General features: G+C 40.0%; 1 protein-coding gene across 3 annotated transcripts in view; it reads right to left on the bottom strand.

The window, feature by feature from the left end:
• SLCO5A1 (solute carrier organic anion transporter family member 5A1) overlaps positions 1 to 17981 on the bottom strand; it is a 126244-nt gene that overhangs the window by 36225 nt on the left and 72038 nt on the right. For all 3 annotated transcript variants that reach the window (XR_008444074.1, XM_054020528.1, XM_054020529.1), the window contains one exon: positions 4300 to 4464. Coding sequence is in view for 2 of the 3 variants with exons in the window: in XM_054020528.1 (XP_053876503.1) it covers positions 4300 to 4464 (165 nt within the window). In the remaining variant the exon portion in view is untranslated. The remainder of the gene's footprint in view (positions 1 to 4299; positions 4465 to 17981) is intronic.

The raw sequence follows: 17981 nt of genomic DNA, 5'->3' as shown, positions 1-17981 counted from the left end.
AGGAGCTTCCAAAGCAAAGCATATACAACTAATTGAGGTATTCATTTTTCACTTTCAAAGTCATATAATGGAACAAAACTGAGATTTGATAGTAAGCCATTGTACTGCACTTTGCTTTATTTTACAATGATGATTTGGCATACAGGATTTTTTGTGTGTGCACAAAATACTATGCTGTATATAGTACCTAAGATCAGTTTTCAGTCAGTAATTTTTGGGCTCTGCCCTTTTTGCTGTTGTCAGAATGCTGCAGCACTTGAAGCTTTCCCACAGGAGAAAAGATGATAACAGCTACTAATAGTCTGCTTGCAGAAACCTGCAGTATTTGCTCCCAGCATTGCATTTCCAAAAGGAGTAGCAAAGAGATTTTAAAAATCAATTCTGTGTAAGTTGTACACTGCGCTTTTTCTAGAAAAGAAGTAGAACCAGTTTACTGTATATTACTATATTTAGGAACAGTAGAAGTTACTAGTGAATGCAAAAGAGTTTAGATTGCAAAATATAACCCTCTTTCTTCACACACTTTTATAATTTACTGAATCATTTTCTCTTTTGAGCTGAAATTTTCCAAGTTTAGCCTCTGCCCTGAAGTCAACTTCTTGTTGTTTGTTTTTAGAAAGTTTAAGAGCTTTAGGTGTTTTGGGTTTTGTAGTTCACTGTGGGTAGAAAAATTAAACTTTTCGCATTTAAAAAATTCTAACCACTTTTTTTTTTTAAATAAAAAAGACTACAGCAAAGGAAACTCAAGTTCAAAACTTGAAATCTTGCATGGATTTAATCCTCACTGAAGACTAATGCCTTTGCTTTGTTTGAGAAAAGAAACTGAATGAAATTTAGCAAAGAGATGGCTGTTTGTAAATTGCCAATTGAAAATTCACTGTGCAAAATCTCAGTAGGTCTCCAGCTGGCCACACAAAGATAGAAGCACTGAGCATATATGTACAGCTAGTTAAGTGCACATCTGAAGTGTAGATATTTTGGTTCAAAGAATTTACAAATTACCCTGCAACTGAAGCTAGAATAGCTTGTAAACTAACAGTACAAGTAATTTACAAGCTCCACTGGTGTCACTGAATACACTGGCTACCTCCAAATCTTCTTTTTCCTTCAAAAGAACTCTAGAAAAATTAAATGTTACTAAATAACTGTAGGAAATTACCCACCTGCCACAGTAGTAAGTGGGCAATAGAGGGGGGAACTGTGATTTTTTGAGAGTCACAATTACTCCCTGAGGATCTTCTCTGGGGCAGTGCAGCTATACACTGCTCCATACTCAGGATACAGCAAAGGCTCAATCTAATCCTAACTTTTTGGAATTTTCCAACCTTTGCGTGTTTTGTCTCACATGAATGTTTTATTGGCACTCGTTCTTGTGTGTATACAGCCTCTAATGTGAGTTATGGGTCAATAATTCCATCAAAACTACCAGTGATGCCATAAATCATGAGAGCAAAACTCCTAGTTTGTGTAACCACTAGAACCATCAGCGGGAATTAGCGTCCCATAAATCATAACTGCCATTATATTTTATATGAGAGCCAAAGTAAATAATATCTTTCATTGGACCAACTTCTGTTGGTAGAAAGGATAAGTTTCTGAGCTACCCAGATCTCTTCTTCAACTAACCTAGTGACTCTTCAAGAGACCTGAAGAAGAGTTCTGTGAAGCTCAAAAGCTTGCCCCTTCTACCCACAGATGGTCCAATAAAAAGTATTACCTCACCTACCTTGTGTCTCTCGTATCCTGGAACCAACACAACTACAACATCACTTCAAGAATCTGTATGATATAATTAATTAATTTCATGTCCTGCACAGGATGTCTCTCCCCGCTCCACAGGCTTCCACAGAAAACTCCCATTGCTGCTACTTCCCACTGTCCTGATCAGGATCCCAGAAAGACTGCTCTTTTTTTTCCACCGACCCCGGACTGGATAGACACCCAAGGTTCCAACTCAGATCCTCTTTCTCCCTGTCTCTCCATCTCACACTGCTTCCTCTCCTTTCCTGGATCCATGCAACTAGACAGTTTTCTCTCCTTCTCCTACAGTTCTCTCTTCTCTTCTGGAGTGATCATGCATGCCTAGTCCATTGGTACTTCACTCACGCGCTGGGGCATAGCCGGGGCTAGGAGGTGGGGAAGTGACTCCATTTTGAAGTTTGGAGTATTCGAATAATGGCCAGAGATTTGTTGTCACATTACCTCCCAGTAAGATAGGAATTGCCACGCCAGATCAGATGAGTGGTCCATCTAGTTCAGTATCCTGTCTCTGATGGTGGCCAGTAACATGTGCTTCAGTGACAGATGGGGGAAAAAAAACCTTGAAGTTGGCAATTATGGAATAGCTTGCCTATAGAGGAAGATTTTTCCTACCATTCTCAGTTAATGGTTGACATGTCCTGAAGCATGTGGATTTATTTCCCTCCCATTTTTTTAATCTTATTTAATGTAACTGGATATTCTATCATATAAATGTTCATCCCTGTTTTTAATCTTGCTAAACTCCTTGCTTCAATAATAATTTGTGACTATGAGTTTCATTGGGTCATTGTGCATCTCAAGAACTATGGAATTTTTCATGTATGTTGTACAGCAATAGACACGCTTGAACTGCTTCAGAACCAGGAAAAATGGGAAAAGAGAATACCTTTAAGAGAATTAGTGTTTCTGACTACAGAAATGAAAAGATACTGAAAGTGAAAAGCTGGAATGGTTTTCCTTCTAAAATGGTGCATATTCAAAGAAGTTCAAAATAGGCCATGCAGGGAAAGATCAAGGCTTATTATTGCTTGTTTTGTTATTTCTTCGATATTTCTAAGTACCAAAAATAGCGGTGGATGCCTTTCAAAGATATGGCCCCTACCCTGAAAGACTTACAATTTAATAGTGGTGTGACAAAGGTGGCAGGGTGAATTACCAACAAAAACAGAGGGAAAAGGCAAGTGTAATCCATATTATACCAGCATGGACCTTTGTCTCCCTCTGGTACCTGAATAACATAAGAGTTTTATGAGTGTGTTTCTGCCTCCAAGTTACTGGGCCAGCTGTTTTCACTCAAACAGTGGAAAGTCATGCATTTAGCCCCAGAGTTTCTAGGTTCAATCCCCATAGATGGGCCCAACCAGGGGCTTTGTTACACAGGGAGGTATGTAACAGGTTCGTTACTCAGGGCAGAATGATCTTCTTGATAGTTTTGTATTATTTTTTAAAATGTTGTGTTTCTCTCCCTTGGTTCTCAAAGGTGAGATGAAAGATGTGAGTTTTTAGGAGGGATTTGAACAAGGAAAGGGAGGTGGGCTGGTGAACAGGTTTGAGGAGGTCATTCCATGCATGGGAATGCAGGAGGCAGCTCAGAAGAAAGCACAAAGATGTTTGTGAGAGAAGGAAATGAGAGGAGTAGCAAAGGCTGCTTTCATCAGCAGAGTCAAGAGAGCAGGGCCAACACATGGTGCCCAATTCTGTAAATTATTCTGCGTAGGGGGCCCCTTGCACCCACACAGAGCCCCAGTGAAATCAGTCAGGCTTCATGTAAGTGCATGGGGGTCTGCCCCCATGGAACAAATTACTGGATCGGGCTGTATAAGGTAGGACTTTTAAAGCACGGACAAAAGTTTGAACTGGATGCATGTTGCAATGATGAGCTGCTGAAATCTCTCCAAGAGGGTGGATACATAATTTAAGTGATGAGAGAGATGATTCTGGCAGCAGCATTGTGGATGGGCTGGATTGTGGCAAGGCTGTTATAAATAAATAAACGAGGAGGAGATTGCAATAGTCAAGGTGGAAGATGAATGAGTAGGGCATAGACAAGTCATTTGGTCACTGGAGAAAAGGAAGGGAGAGATATTGTAAAGGTTGAGGAGTACAAAGTAAAACTAGATTTTAAGAAATTAATATTAAACAATATAAGAACTTATAAGTCCTTTTAAACTAATGGCAGATTCTCTGTACCTTGCATGTGATCATGATGGTCACTTCTGACCCTAAGGTCTATGAGTGTGATGGTATTTCCCCATATATTTTCCCCTCACAATAAAACTTTAATATAACCTAAAAAAATGGCAAGTTCTTCACTTGTATAAAACAAAAACAACAACATTTGGTTCACGTTTTATTAAACAAACATAGCAAACACCCACAGAACTACTGGAATTCTGAACCGAAAAAGTAAAGTTAGACATTATTTAGCTGGTAAGATTATCATTTTAAAGTGAGTTTTATTTTTTCCCTCTATTGCTTTTGTTTCAGTGGTCAGAAAATGATAAGCCTTTCAATGTTGTGCTAAAGGCAATGCCTTACCAGTGTAGATGCTGGCATTGGAAGCTGGTATGCCAAACTGTGACTCGATGAACTTGGGAATGAAGGTAATAAAAGCAGTAACAATGGCACTCTCAGCTGTGTATGACAAACTCACAAAAAGGAATGTCATGTTGCTTAAGATCCTGACAGCTGCTCTTGGAAGCTCTACAAAATGACAAAAACGACAAATAATATAATGTTATAAATAATGAATGGAAAACAAAACAAATTGACTTTCTTTGAGATGGACTGTAAATAATGGTTTCTTAACATTCAGCCATATTTGCTAAGTGAAAAAGAAAAGAAAAGAGCATCTACAGTTTGGATTGGAAATATTTCCCTTTGTTCTTCTGCTATCTGAATGTACCTGTCTAGGCCCCTACTCCAGCCCTGCACAGGCATAGGAGTCCATTATAGCACATCTGCTTGCAGGAATAGAGGCTTTGGATGGTAGTGCTGAAATAGCAAAAAAGCAGGAATAGTTTTCAGTTATTTCAGAATTTCTTTACTGTATCTTTCACTTCTGAAGATATAAAATTCTGATGTTTCTGTACCAATAAGATTATTTCTTGCACTCTACATTATCAAGATAGTCCACATAAATCAATCTACCACTTGTAGTATGTTAACATTTTATTGTAATTTTGCCTAAATAAACAAAGTTTTAAAAAATTGTATTTGGGATCCATTGATGATAATGTCATAATCCAGTAGGATATAATATTTAGCCATATTTATTAATAACACATGTAGATCTAACATACTGAAAGTTAAAAAATATGAATTAGTTGTATCAATAAACCACATATAAAAGTCCCAGAAGGAAAAAAAGAAGAAAACCTGTTAAGACTGAAAGCACATAACATACTCCTGGGGTAATTCTGTGCCAAAAAATTAAAAATTCTGTGCACAAAATGTTAAAATTCTGCAAATTTTATTTATCAAAATAGCACAATGTAATCACGCCAGTTTCAATTATTTTGGTAATTTATTTCAAAATACCTGCCGGCAACTATGGCTGTAACAATACAGACAACAAAAAAAGATTTCCCAGGATTAGAAAGTTAAAAACACTTCTATGACAACCCATTTCCTATTTCTCTGTCCCCTGCCTCCAGAGCCCAGCCACGCCCGCCCCTGGCCCAGATACCCACATCCCCTAACCCCAGACCCCAGCGGCAGGGCCCTCCCAGCCCAGACACCTGCACACACACACCCCAGAATCCTGCTGTGGAGTGCCCCCACCCCAGCCCAGACACCTGCACCACTTCCCCTAAAAACCCAGTTGTGTCCCCCGCAGCCCAGACACCCACATCCCCTCTCCCCCAGAGCCAAGCTTCAGACCCCCCCCAACCAAGACACCCTTGCCCCCAGAGCCCAGCCGTGGGCTACCCCCAGTTCAGATACCCTCACCACCTCCTGCCAGAAAGCCAGAGAGAGAAAAAGCCTGATGCTGGGTCCCGGGCTTGTACAGAGTTTCCTGCACGCCACCTCCTTCCTTCAGGTCATACTGGGAACCACAGCCACCTGGAATCCTCCAGCTCCCCGTTCCTGTTCCCACTGGCAGTGTCATAAGAATGGCCATACTGGGTCAGCCCAAAGGTCCATCCAGCCCAGTATCCTGTCTACCGACAGTGGCCAATGCCAGGTGCCCCATTGGGAGTGAACCTAACAGGTAATGATCAAGTGATCTCTCTCCTGCCATCCATCTCCACCCTCTGACAGAGGCTAGGGACACCATTCCTTACCCATCCTGGCTAATAGCCATTAATGGACTTAACCTCCATGAATTTATCTAGTTCTCTTTTAAACCCTGTTATAGTCCGAGCCTTCACAACCTCCTCAGGCAAGGAGTTCCACTGTGTTGGACCTTCACAACCTCCTCAGGCAAGGAGTTGACTGTGCACTGTGTGAAGAAGAACTTACTTTTATTTGTTTTAAATCTGCTGCCCATTAATTTAATTTGGTGGCCCCTAGTTCTTATATTATGGGAACAAGTAAATAACTTTTCCTTATTCACTTTCTCCACACCACTCATGATTTTACATACCTCTATCATACCCCCCCCTTAGTCTCCTCTTTTCCAAGCTGAAAAGTCCTAGCCTCTTTAATCTCTCCTCATATGGGACCCGTTCCAAACCCCTAATCATTTTAGTTGCCCTTCTCTGAACCTTTTCTAATGCCAGTATATCTTTTTTGAGATGAGGAGACCACATCTGCACACAGCGCGGACGTCTTCGGAGAACTATCCACGATGACTCCAAGATCTGTATCTTGTGTCCTATTTGTGAGCTGGAGAGTTGTGCTCCACTGTACACTTTAATGAGCTCTAGATTGAACATATTACAGAGGTGCTGAACAGTTGAGTTGTATGTTGTTATAAAGCACTTGCTGTGGGGTTTAGTACTCAAAGGTCAAATCCTGCTCTCCTTGCTCAGTTGACTTCAGTTGGATTACTTGTATGAGCAAAGCAAGACAGATTTAGGCCCTTGTCATTTCAAAAGTGGTCAGGCTGCAAATCAGCATGTCTGGTCTGCATCCAATTTTAATCTCTTCTAGTCCTCCAAAATTCTAGTAAATCAATTATAGATGGGAGGATTTATCATTTTGATCCAGTTTCAAATGTTTTCTTGTGAGCTTTACAAAGAAAAGTATTAAACTTTAAATATAAAATTTGGTGGAAAGAATTAATCCATAAATTGTGCTAAGAAGCTTTCATTTATTTTGAAACATAAGTGTTCTAGACTAGACAAGGCAGTTAAGCCTGCATCACTGTTATTGAACATTTATGATATTGCAATGTCAAAACAGAAAGAAATAAGGTGACATTGGGGCAGGAAGATAAGATATTGATGCAAATGTAAGGAGATGGTGTTACAGTTTCATGACAATGCCAAAAATATATCAATAAACATTTTTGGAAATCAAATTAGAATGACAAGGACGAAAAGGAAACACTTCTAAAATCTTGTGACAGCTATATTACAGATTCAAGACATAAAAATACATGTTTATCATACATTCAGAAGGAAATTTAAGAGAAAAATATCCAATTCACTACAATAGCATTAACTCCTAGTGTATCTCCCATCCCTCAGTCTGTGGGGTGATTTTTAAAGGGGCTGGGGGCTGTCAATGTTAATTATAGCCCTAACTCGGCCAATTTTTTAAAATAATTTTTGAAGGGCCTCAGATATCACAGCAGAGGGTCGAGGCTCCCAGGGGCAGCCTAACTTTGAAGAGAACCGCTACTGTTGGGCTGGTGGAGGGGAGCAGTACAAAGGGTACCCCTGAGATAAGGTGGAGAACCAAGAAACTAATTTTCCCTCAAAACATGGATTAATAAGAAAGAGAAGCAGAACAGGCACCAGTGCACCCCCCCTGCAACCACGCAGCCATAACCGCCCCCCAAAATATGCAGCCGGCAGCCTCCCAAAGCAGTAGACTTCTGCTGCTGGGAGCATGAGACTGGAGAAGAGGAGGCAGGGAAAGCCCTGGCTGATTTTATTGCCACTGGAAACTGGATTTCAGTTTGCTTATTTGGGGTTTTTAAACATATGTAGTGAGCAGCTGCTGTGGGGATGAGCACAGTAGAAAACCCTAGATTGACAGGTCACCCCCACAGAGTCACACTGCTGCCTGCTGGCAGGGCCACCCCCTGTGCTTTTCTCTTCTTTGAGAAGGCAGCCTTACAAAGCAACACAGAAAGGGTAGAGAAGACGGAGACTGTGACTGGCTAGTCCATATCTCCTAGGCCAACCTCCCTCAAAGTTGAGAATTCAGTATAGCAATCTTTGGCATTCTCCATGATCCATTTGTAATTTCATGAACAATCCCTTCAGAGAGAGAAAGAGAGAGAGGAATTTGGTTTTCAGTAGTGGCTTGGAAGGAAAATGATACAATAATTAGGCAGTGAACAATAGTTCACAACAGAGTGAATGCTGGCCAAAACATGGACTATATTCTGTTCATTCTAACTTCCAGAACAATGGCCACCACAGATAGTTTATCATCATAATAAAAGGACTGTTCTAAGTATTATCTCTAGAAATAATATGAAACCAAGCAGTTGAAGCTGAACTCTGGACCCAGGATTGAATCACAGTATCTCTATAAAATGCCAAATCCAAATCTCACAACACTTGGCAAAGTTCATAGTCCAATCTACATGGTGAAACTCAGTTTCAGGAGTGTTTGGATTCAGGATTTTGGTATAGCTCATTATAGAGATACTAAATTGGTATTTTGTGCTGGACTTCTGATCTGGGGTTTTAATTTGAATACATTTTTAGTTACATCTCTCAGGTTACTGAGAGTTCAATTTAATATGCTAAAGTTCATTATTAATTAAAAAGTAGCAGCTTTATTGAATATATCCTTTTGGGTTGCATGTCTACATAGAGCTAAGTAAAACTCTAAATGTCCTGTACCATGCATTAGGTGTCCTATAAAACCTGTGATAGATTCTTTGGAGGCAAACTCTAATTTGATTATTCCAAATTATTGGCTTGAAACAGAGAGATTTTTTTCTGGACATTACACAATACAAGTCACCTCCTAACAGCCTCAGGCTCCAGCTATATAACTTAATATCAGTATGAGCCACAGTTCTCTGGAAATTGAACTACAGTTCTCTAGCACAGAGGACAAAGTTAGTGCAAATTAAACAAAGCCACTATGGAAATAAAATGCACATCCAAAATTAGGTTTTCACTACTATCCTAACATGACAAAAACAAAACTCTGTATGGCAGAAGCTTTATAAAGTTTAATTACATTATGAATAAAAAAACTATATAAAATGGGTACAGTAAGCAAAAAAATTGAAAATAGCTAAATTTGACAGTCATAATAATTATTTAAGATTAGACAATATGTTGGAATTGTGGGTATAAAATAATGGATCCTTAAAGTCTTTACAATATCCAAGTGTCCAATATTTCAACTATTATCTTTATTTTTGTAAGGTTTGTGGCAATCAACAGCTTATCACAGGCCCAGTCTTTTGCTTCAGAGATGTCATTAAACCTTTTGAAATCCTACTGTTGTTTCTTATTACAACAAAAATATTAGCACTTATTTTTGCATAATGCACATCAATGGCACAAATATAAGAAGACTGTTGTTTAACAAGAACTTACGGTCTTCCACCATTTTGTCATTTTCTAAGGATGCCCTTTCATTCTCTAACCATGTAAAAAGAGGATGTGGAAGAAAACAAAATAAATCTCTATCAGTTACATTACTTATAAAAATTTCACCCTTATAACATCAATACATACAAGCTACTCTATTTACTCCTGGGGGAATTCTGCACACAAACATTAAAAATTCCGCAACAAAAAATTAACAGTTTTGTGCACAATATTTTAAAATTCTGCATATTTCATTTGTCAAAATAACACAATATAATTAAACCAATTACAATTATTTTTTGTCATTTATTTAAAAATACCCGTCAGCAAGTATGTCTGTAACAATACAGAGTCAGGAAATGTTTTTTGACAAATAGATTCCTTAATAGGCATATTAATACAAAACTCTGAGTAATAATTCATTTAAACTACAATAAAGAACCGTATTTCCCACACCCCTCAGAAGTAGTGCAAAGGCTTGGGGGAGTCAGGGGGTGACGGAGCAGCTGAGGGAGAGGGAAATAAATTGCTGGGAAGGAACCTGGGCCGGGTGGATTAAAATCAATGATTTAAAAAAAATTCAGATTTTTTTTATTTAAATCAGATTTTTTTGATAAAATGCTTTTTGAAGAAAAAATATATCTAAAGATACATATAGCTCAAAGATATCTCATCATGGAATAGGGATTATAAATTCTAATTCTATAGTATGAGACAATATATTCATGTAATGTTTAAGAAAAGTTTTGTAAATGAGTTCCAATAGTTCATGCATTAGGGACTCAATCTTATGGGGCTACAGGGGCGTCTGTATAGATTATTTAGGTTAATCTTTCTATCTACCCAATGGGACTCAGTGCTTAGTCTAGAACAGGGGTCGGCAACGTTCGGCACGTGGCTCGCCAGGGTAAGCACCCTGGCGGGCCGGGCCAGTTTTCTTTACCTGCTGATGCGGCAGGTTCAGCCGATCGCGGCCCCCACTGGCTGCGGTTTGCCGCCCGGGCCAATGGGGGCGGCGAGAAGCCGCGGGCGAGCGATGTGCTGGCCGTGGCTTCTCGCCGCCCCCATTGGCCCGGGACGGCGAACCGCAGCCAGTGGGGGCCGCGACCGGCTGAACCTGCCGCGTCAGCAGGTAAAGAAAACTGGCCCGGCCCGCCAGAGTGCTTACCCTGGCGAGCGGCGTGTCGAATGTTGCCGACCCCTGGTCTAGAAGATACTATCCGAGATGCTTAGTTTTGCAGTTCTCAAACTGTAGATTTGTGTCTCCAGAGATAACATGCTTGTTAACAGCAAAAATGCTTTTAAATAAATAAATAATATATAGGGGTGAGAAATAACAGACCTCAACCCTATTGTCCCTCTGCAAATTTGTGTACACAGAGTCAATCCCTTACCTCTCTCTAAAAGTGCAAAGTTTCAAAAAGTTCAATGAATAGAAGATTGCTGGGGGCAGAATAGAACTGGACAAGGAGAAGACGTCTGGAGATAAATGTGAGAAGGGAGGGACAGGCAGTAGAAGCAAAAGTAAAACTGTTTGAGCAGCATATTCCAGAAGTCTTGAGGTCTTTCTGAGTGTAGCCTTCATTGATTTGAGACCTACCATATCATTCTCTCACTAAAAGAGAAAACCTATAATGGCAGCAGGCCGTAAAAGAAACCCAGTTTGGGAATATTTTAATGAAGTTCCTCTACCTGTGGGTAAGACAGGCATGCGTGCAAAATGCAAACAGTGCAACGAAGAAATGCAAGGCCTGGTTGCCCAAATGAAACAACATCATGAAGTGTTTCTTCTCAGGAGGAAGCTGCATTGAAGATGATAAAAGAAACATGTCTGAACACGCAGGATCTTCAGGTTGGTAAACTTTTTTATTTCATACTTCTTTCTTAAGGACTGATTGCCTTCCTTCTGGACTATTCTTGAATTCTCAAGTTTGAGCAAAAAATAGAGTTGTTACTCTATGGTACTATCATTTTAGATACAGTTGTGATAAAAAATAAATAGCTGAAATAGACAGATCTTCCTTTTACAATTTCACCTTTAAAGTACTACTGTCAGTAAATACAATGAGTAATACTAAATGAGCAGTATGGTAATAATAATTAAATAACTGCATTGACTTATTTTGTTTAGGAAAATCCATCCTCAACAGGATTCTGAAGACAATCCACCATCAAGATCACCATCATTTTCTATAGTTTCAGAGTTATCTGCCAATGATAATGTTTCAGTCACATCATGTATGTCACATAGCCAGTAAATCACCTGTAGCAAAAAAGTAAGATAAGAACCAGCAGATTACAAAAAAGAGGTAATTGATGAAAATATTGCCCGGTTTGTTCATGCAACAAACTCTCCTTTCCGTATGACTGAGAACCCACACTTCATTAACATGGTTCAGTCATTAAGACTAGGATACAGTCCACCCAACAGAGCAGATGTCGCCGGCAAATTGCTGGATAAAGTGTATGAAAGAGAAATTGAACAGTGTGCAAAAGATCTAAAGGGTGAAATTGTTTACCTGAATCTTGATGGGTGAAGCAATGCCCACAATGATCCTGTTGTATCTGCTTGTGTGACAACAGAAGAAGGGAATGTCTTCCTTACAGAAACAATTAATAGATCAGAAAATGCACACACAGCAGAATACTTACAAGAAGTAGCAGTAAAAGCTATAACAAACTGTGAAAAAATATTCAAATGTCTAGTATGCAGCTTGATCACAGACAATGCTGCATATGTATCCAAGATGAGAAGAAATTTAGAAGAGAGAGAGAAGAAAGTCCCAAGCTAATAACATACGGTAGCAGTGCTCATCTGATGCCCCTCCTAGCCAAAGACTTCAGTGTTCCAGAAATAAAGGCTAATGTTGTTGAAATTGCAAAATACTTCCATAATAACCACTTTGCAGCAGCTGCACTGAAAAAAGTGGGAGGAAGCAAGCTAACTCTCCCACAAGACGTGCGATGGAACTCAGTAGTGGACTGTTTTGAACACTATATCAAGAACTGGCCTAATCTGATGAAAATTTGTGAACAAAATCGTGAAAAAACAGATGGAACTATCACAGTCAAAGTTCTCAACATGGGGTTTAAAAGAAATGTTGAACACACGCTGTGTAACCTGAAGCCTATTTCTGTAACCTTAAACAAAATGCAGGGAAATAGCTGTTTTATTTTTGATGCTGTTGAAATGTGGAAGGAACTGAGTGAGATCTTAAAAAGAGAAATATGCAATGACAGAGTTAAATTACAAGCATTAAAAAAAAGAATGGGACAAGCCCTATCTCCAGCTCATTTTCTTGCAAATATTCTCTCAATACTTGGTACCAGGGTCAAATCTTAACTGCTGAAGAAGAGGAGTTGGCTATGACATGGACATCCAGCAATCATCTCTCCATAATGCCAACTATAATAAACTTCAGAGCTAAGGGTGAACCATTCAAGAAATATGTTTGTTGATGATGTTTTAAAGAAAGTCATACCAGTGAACTGGTGAAAGTCACTGAAGCACTTGGATTCAGAGACTGTTGAAGTGATAATCTCACTTTTAACAGCAGTAGGTTCTTCTGACGGTGTAGAAAGAATATTTTCTTCCTTTGGACTAATTCATTCCAAACTGAGAAATCGTTTGGGACCTGAAAAAGCAGGAAAGCTTGTTTTTCTTTTCCAGATTATGAACGAATAGGTGAATGAAGGTGAAGACGACTGAGTTAGCTGCAGAAGCCAATATTTTAAGTTTCTCATGTTGACCTGGCTGACATAGTCGATTTAATTTTTGTTTTTTTAATATTTCATTAAAATTGTTTTTATCTAAAATAGTTAAACAAAAACAAACCTGATTTTAAAATACTTGAATGTTTAACTAAATTCAAAAATTCATATGCATGTTTTGTTAAAATATTATATGTTTGCTGTTGAAGAAAAATATCCAGAATACATAACGTTGTTGTTTTAGTTAAATAAAACAATTTAAATGTCTGTCTGGTGATGCTCTCCTCCTAATACAGCATGGCAAGAAAATCCTCCAAATATTAATGAGATGGTTCACCTCCCAATGACTTCACAAATATCTGCTTCAATTACCTTTGGTAAATGAAATAACCAAACAATCATTCATTTTCTGATATAGCTGTAAAACTAATCCGAAAAGTTTTCAAAATAAATCACTTTAAAAATGTAGTGTACCTTCTAAAAACGAAACCTACATCTATCTCTGAGTTGTGAAGACTATGTATTAAGGTTATAACAACCAACAAGAATGCACTTTTATGTGGAAATCCATGATTAAATTGAGTCTTCCTGACTAGTGATTTAAATCCACCCTGAACCTGGGTGTCAATTTGGAGGGTTGTTGAGTATGGGTGGAAAAAGGATGGAACAGGATTGGGGGGGAGGGGCAGGGAGGGATTGTTAGGAAGCTTCCCCCATGGAGACCCTGGCTGACCCCTACCCTATCCTATTCAGTCAGGCACATCTGCCCCTGTCCCCAAGTGTTCCTGCACCCCCATGTGTCCTTGCATCCCCTGTCCACGTGTCCCTCGAACCCCACTCAGACACCCACTTCTCCCATCCTCATGTGGCCCTGCACCTCCCCCTGTCCCCATGTGTCTCTGTGCCCCCACCAAGCCACTCTCCTGTCCCTATGTGTCCCTGTCCCCCTTCCCCCTGTCCCCGTGTGTCTCTGTGCCCCCATCCAGCCAATCTCCTGTCCCTATGTAGCTCTACACCACTTCCCTCATCACCATGTGGCCCTGCACCTCCCTCACCCTGGAGCCCTTTGCCTCCACTCCCATTCAGCCCTTGCCCCAGTCTGTCCTCCCCCACCACCCTTATGAGTCCCTGTCTGACCCCCCCAGCATCCCATGCTGTCTGTCTCCTCATAACCCCTGTGTCCTAACCTGGCTCGCTATGAAGAAGGCAGCTCTTTCTCTTCCCTAGCTGGTGAGGAACTGCTGCTTTGTTCTAGTACCACAACGCCCTCTGGGGGGCAAAAGGTAGAATGGAAGAAGTTATTTTCTGCTGGAAGCTGCTGCTGTTCTTAAACCAGAGCACCTTTTGGTGGGCAAAAGGTGGCACTGCAGCAGCATTTCAGCAGAAGCTTTTTTCTGCGTAAAAAATAAAAATATGCACAGCTTATTAATTATGCACACACACAGTAGCACAGAATTCCCCCAGGAGTATCTAATATGTAATAACTCAGCTGTACATTTGCACATTAACTCACTGCCATAACTGTGAGAGAGAGCCTATTTCTTGAATAACACCAATAAGTAACTAAATATAAATTAGAACTAGCCTTCCTGGACTAGTCTGATAGTCCACTGGTGATTTTTTCTCTTCCTGAGTTTTGAGCATATCTATCTGTCTATATTATAATCAGCATTTCATTTTCTGTAATTGATGTGTCAGACCACTGCTTGACTAACTGTCATGGAAAAGCAGTTGTAAATACTACCCTAGAGAAGTTCCTAAATCATGGTAAACAGAATGGGAAATAAATTTAAACTACTTCAGTAGTTTCATTCCAAGTTAATCACAGTTTTTCTTAACTGCAATATTTCTTTTATCCCTATTCCTGGGCAGTACAGAGCAGAGGGGACCCAACTCTAACATAACTGAGCCAGATGACCAAGAGAGTAGAGTGTTCCCTTTACAGCATTATCTCCTTGCAGGCCCACAGGAAATTCCTTTTTAAGGTATACAGGAACATAGTCAGAAGGCCACTCTGTAGATTTCCCTGTGGATATGCCCATATCTCTGGTATTAGGGGGCCAAATTCCATTCGATTTTACAGAGACAACCTCTGTCACCATTCCCCATGGGACAATTTGAAAATAATGTCTGAGATTTCTTTGGAGTTTCTTGTCCCCCATTCACGTTTGGGATGGTCTGATCCCTAATATTTATATAAATGGAAAAAACCTAACATTGGCTAAGGTCGCACCTTATTATGTCAGACACATGTTAGTACTGTGACTGGGTATATTAAACGCAAGTATTAAATTCTACAATGATTTTTTGCCATGTGTTTCATTATCTGTTCTATATCAGTGCAATCATTTAATCTAGCTCTCGTAAGGATTTTCGGGAAAGGTCTTAATGCACTTGGGGAGCAGCCAGACAGCTGAATAAACCATAATACTGCATGCGATAAATGGAGGTTTGGAGTAAATTTTATTATTATTTATTTGTATTGCCATAACAACTAGAGGCTCCAATCAAGATAGGGCCCCATTGTGTTAGGCACTGTACAAACATATTATGGGGCACAATCCTTGTCTATTTAGATTGTAAACACTTCAAAGCAAGACAGATCAAGGATGGGAATAGAAACAGAATCATAGAGAGGTGAAGTCATGCGCCCAAGAACAGGACAGTGGCAGAACCAGGAATAGAACCCAGATCTCCTGACTTCCAGTCCAAGTGTCTATTGAATTCCTGACATTTGCTATTTTAGTAGAAGATCTCAGGCAATGAGCCAGTAGTGTGTTTCTCCCTTGTCTTCTGACTTTTGCTGAGTAATATTTGCCCATTATAGAAAATGAAATTGAACTCTTTCTAGGTGCAGGACTGAAGTCTGGCTCTAGCAAGATCTAACCTGGCAGTTCTGAAACTTCTGCTTGTGTCCTCACATATAATGGATTATCAGCATGCTGCCATTCTCTTGTGCAAAAGTGATTGGAAACAGTATGAAATAGAGGACTGGGAGATGTGCAAACTCCAAAGTTCAGGACTGTCTGGATCCAGGCCCATTTCTATTTAAAATATATAATTTAGAAAGAAAAGCAGAGATTATGATATAAATGCACTTAATTGATGTACCTGAAGAGTTTATAGCATGTTTAAATTCAGTACAGTATTTATCTTCTATACCATGCCAGCTGCAGGTTAATTAATCTAATTGAACAGTATGCTTAGCTGAGGTAATTGCTGAAGGGTATGCAGGCACAGTGCCATGTTATGAAACTATGCAACCTACATAGTAAAAGGAAAACTGTGAGTCCATCTGTTTGTGTTCATGATTTATCAGCACTTATGGGATCAAACCTTGGTTTATATATTATACACCTGCTCTGGCCCAAGATATTTACACTGTGCAGTGCTCTCTATTTTCCTTCATATGTTATACCCAATTTTCTCTTTTCTCCATTCCTTTTTTTTTTCTTCTCCTGAGTTTGGCTTGGACTTCTCCTCAAGAGTTTAAATTGTGTTTGTCCTTTACAGTTTTTAGGGTTGTGTTTTGGTTGTTTTGGGGTTTTTTGGTTTGTTTTTTTTTTGCTTGCAAGGGCTTAGATTCACAAAAGGACTTCTGCTCCTAATTCCGTCATTTAGGTGCCACTGAAACTCTTAAAACCCCTGCTCCACTACTATATAGTTATGTTATAACATTTTGTAATGTTAAAGTCCCCTGAGCACCTACATTTATGCTGCTGGGCATGTGCACAATGCCTCAGTTTAGGCACGGAGTGCATACTTCACACCTAAGCCTCAGCAGGTACCTCAAACCACATGAAGATCAGCTTTCCCACACCTATCTTGCCTGCAGGGCCCGATCCAGTAGGCAATCTCTCAGAGGTGAGTGCCCTAAGCACTGGACTATAGATTCATACTGTCTCTCTGGTCCAATGCATATTTTTTATACAAAGTGGAATGGCTTCAAGAGAGATAGAGAGACCCTCTCCCATCAGAATATCCCATAATCCATATATTAAGGCACTCACCTGAGAGCAATGAAACCTATGTTCAAATCCCTTCTTCTCATCAGGTAGAGGAAGGAATTGAATAAAGGTCTCTCACATCCTGGGTGAGTTCCCTAGCCACTGAGCTAAAGGCTGTATGGGAGGCCACCTGCTTCCCCACCCTTGGCCATTTTGTGTGGATTTAGATGTGTGCTGCCATCGTTTTTACAAGGAATGGGTTAGGCACCTGACTCAAAGAATGTTCCCGACTATGGATCCCAAGTGGAGACAGTCGCCTCCCTGCAGCTTGGATTTAGGCACCTAATGCCATCAGATTTACAAGGCTTAGGGTACACTCCTCTCCCCTGCATCTGCTGTTGGCTAGTTTAGGCTACTCCCACTCAGCATGCTGGATTTTGTGGGATCCCATTCCTAGGTGCCTATCTCTTCCAATGCACTAGATATACAGCCTAGGGGCCTAACATTGGGTGTATGGATTCCACTGGGTGGGCACCTGCCTAAAACTCAGGCATTGCAACTTTGAGCACTGTAACACCTGAGCCCCTTTTTGGAATTGGGCCAAAATAATTAGCGAGAGGCTGATAAAAATTTCCACACTTCTAAGATGCACTGTCACTGTTATAGTACCCACTAAATTTCAGGTCTGCAGATTGTACAGAACATTGTTATCCTCATCAGAAGCATTTAATTAGCATTACAGATGGGTTGGCAAAATCTCTTGCTAGGTGGCCGCACGTCCCCCTAAATATGGAGATTAGTGACTCAGTCTATTCTTACTGGCCACACTTCTGTTCTAAACCATTTTTAAAATATCATTACCTCCCTATTTTAAAATGATATAGCTCAG

Source organism: Malaclemys terrapin, chromosome 2 (assembly GCF_027887155.1).
Source record: "Malaclemys terrapin pileata isolate rMalTer1 chromosome 2, rMalTer1.hap1, whole genome shotgun sequence".
NCBI classification, from domain to species: domain Eukaryota; kingdom Metazoa; phylum Chordata; order Testudines; family Emydidae; genus Malaclemys; species Malaclemys terrapin.
The sequence above is the reverse complement of the archived record's forward strand: the minus strand, read 5'-3'. Positions and strand labels throughout refer to the sequence as shown.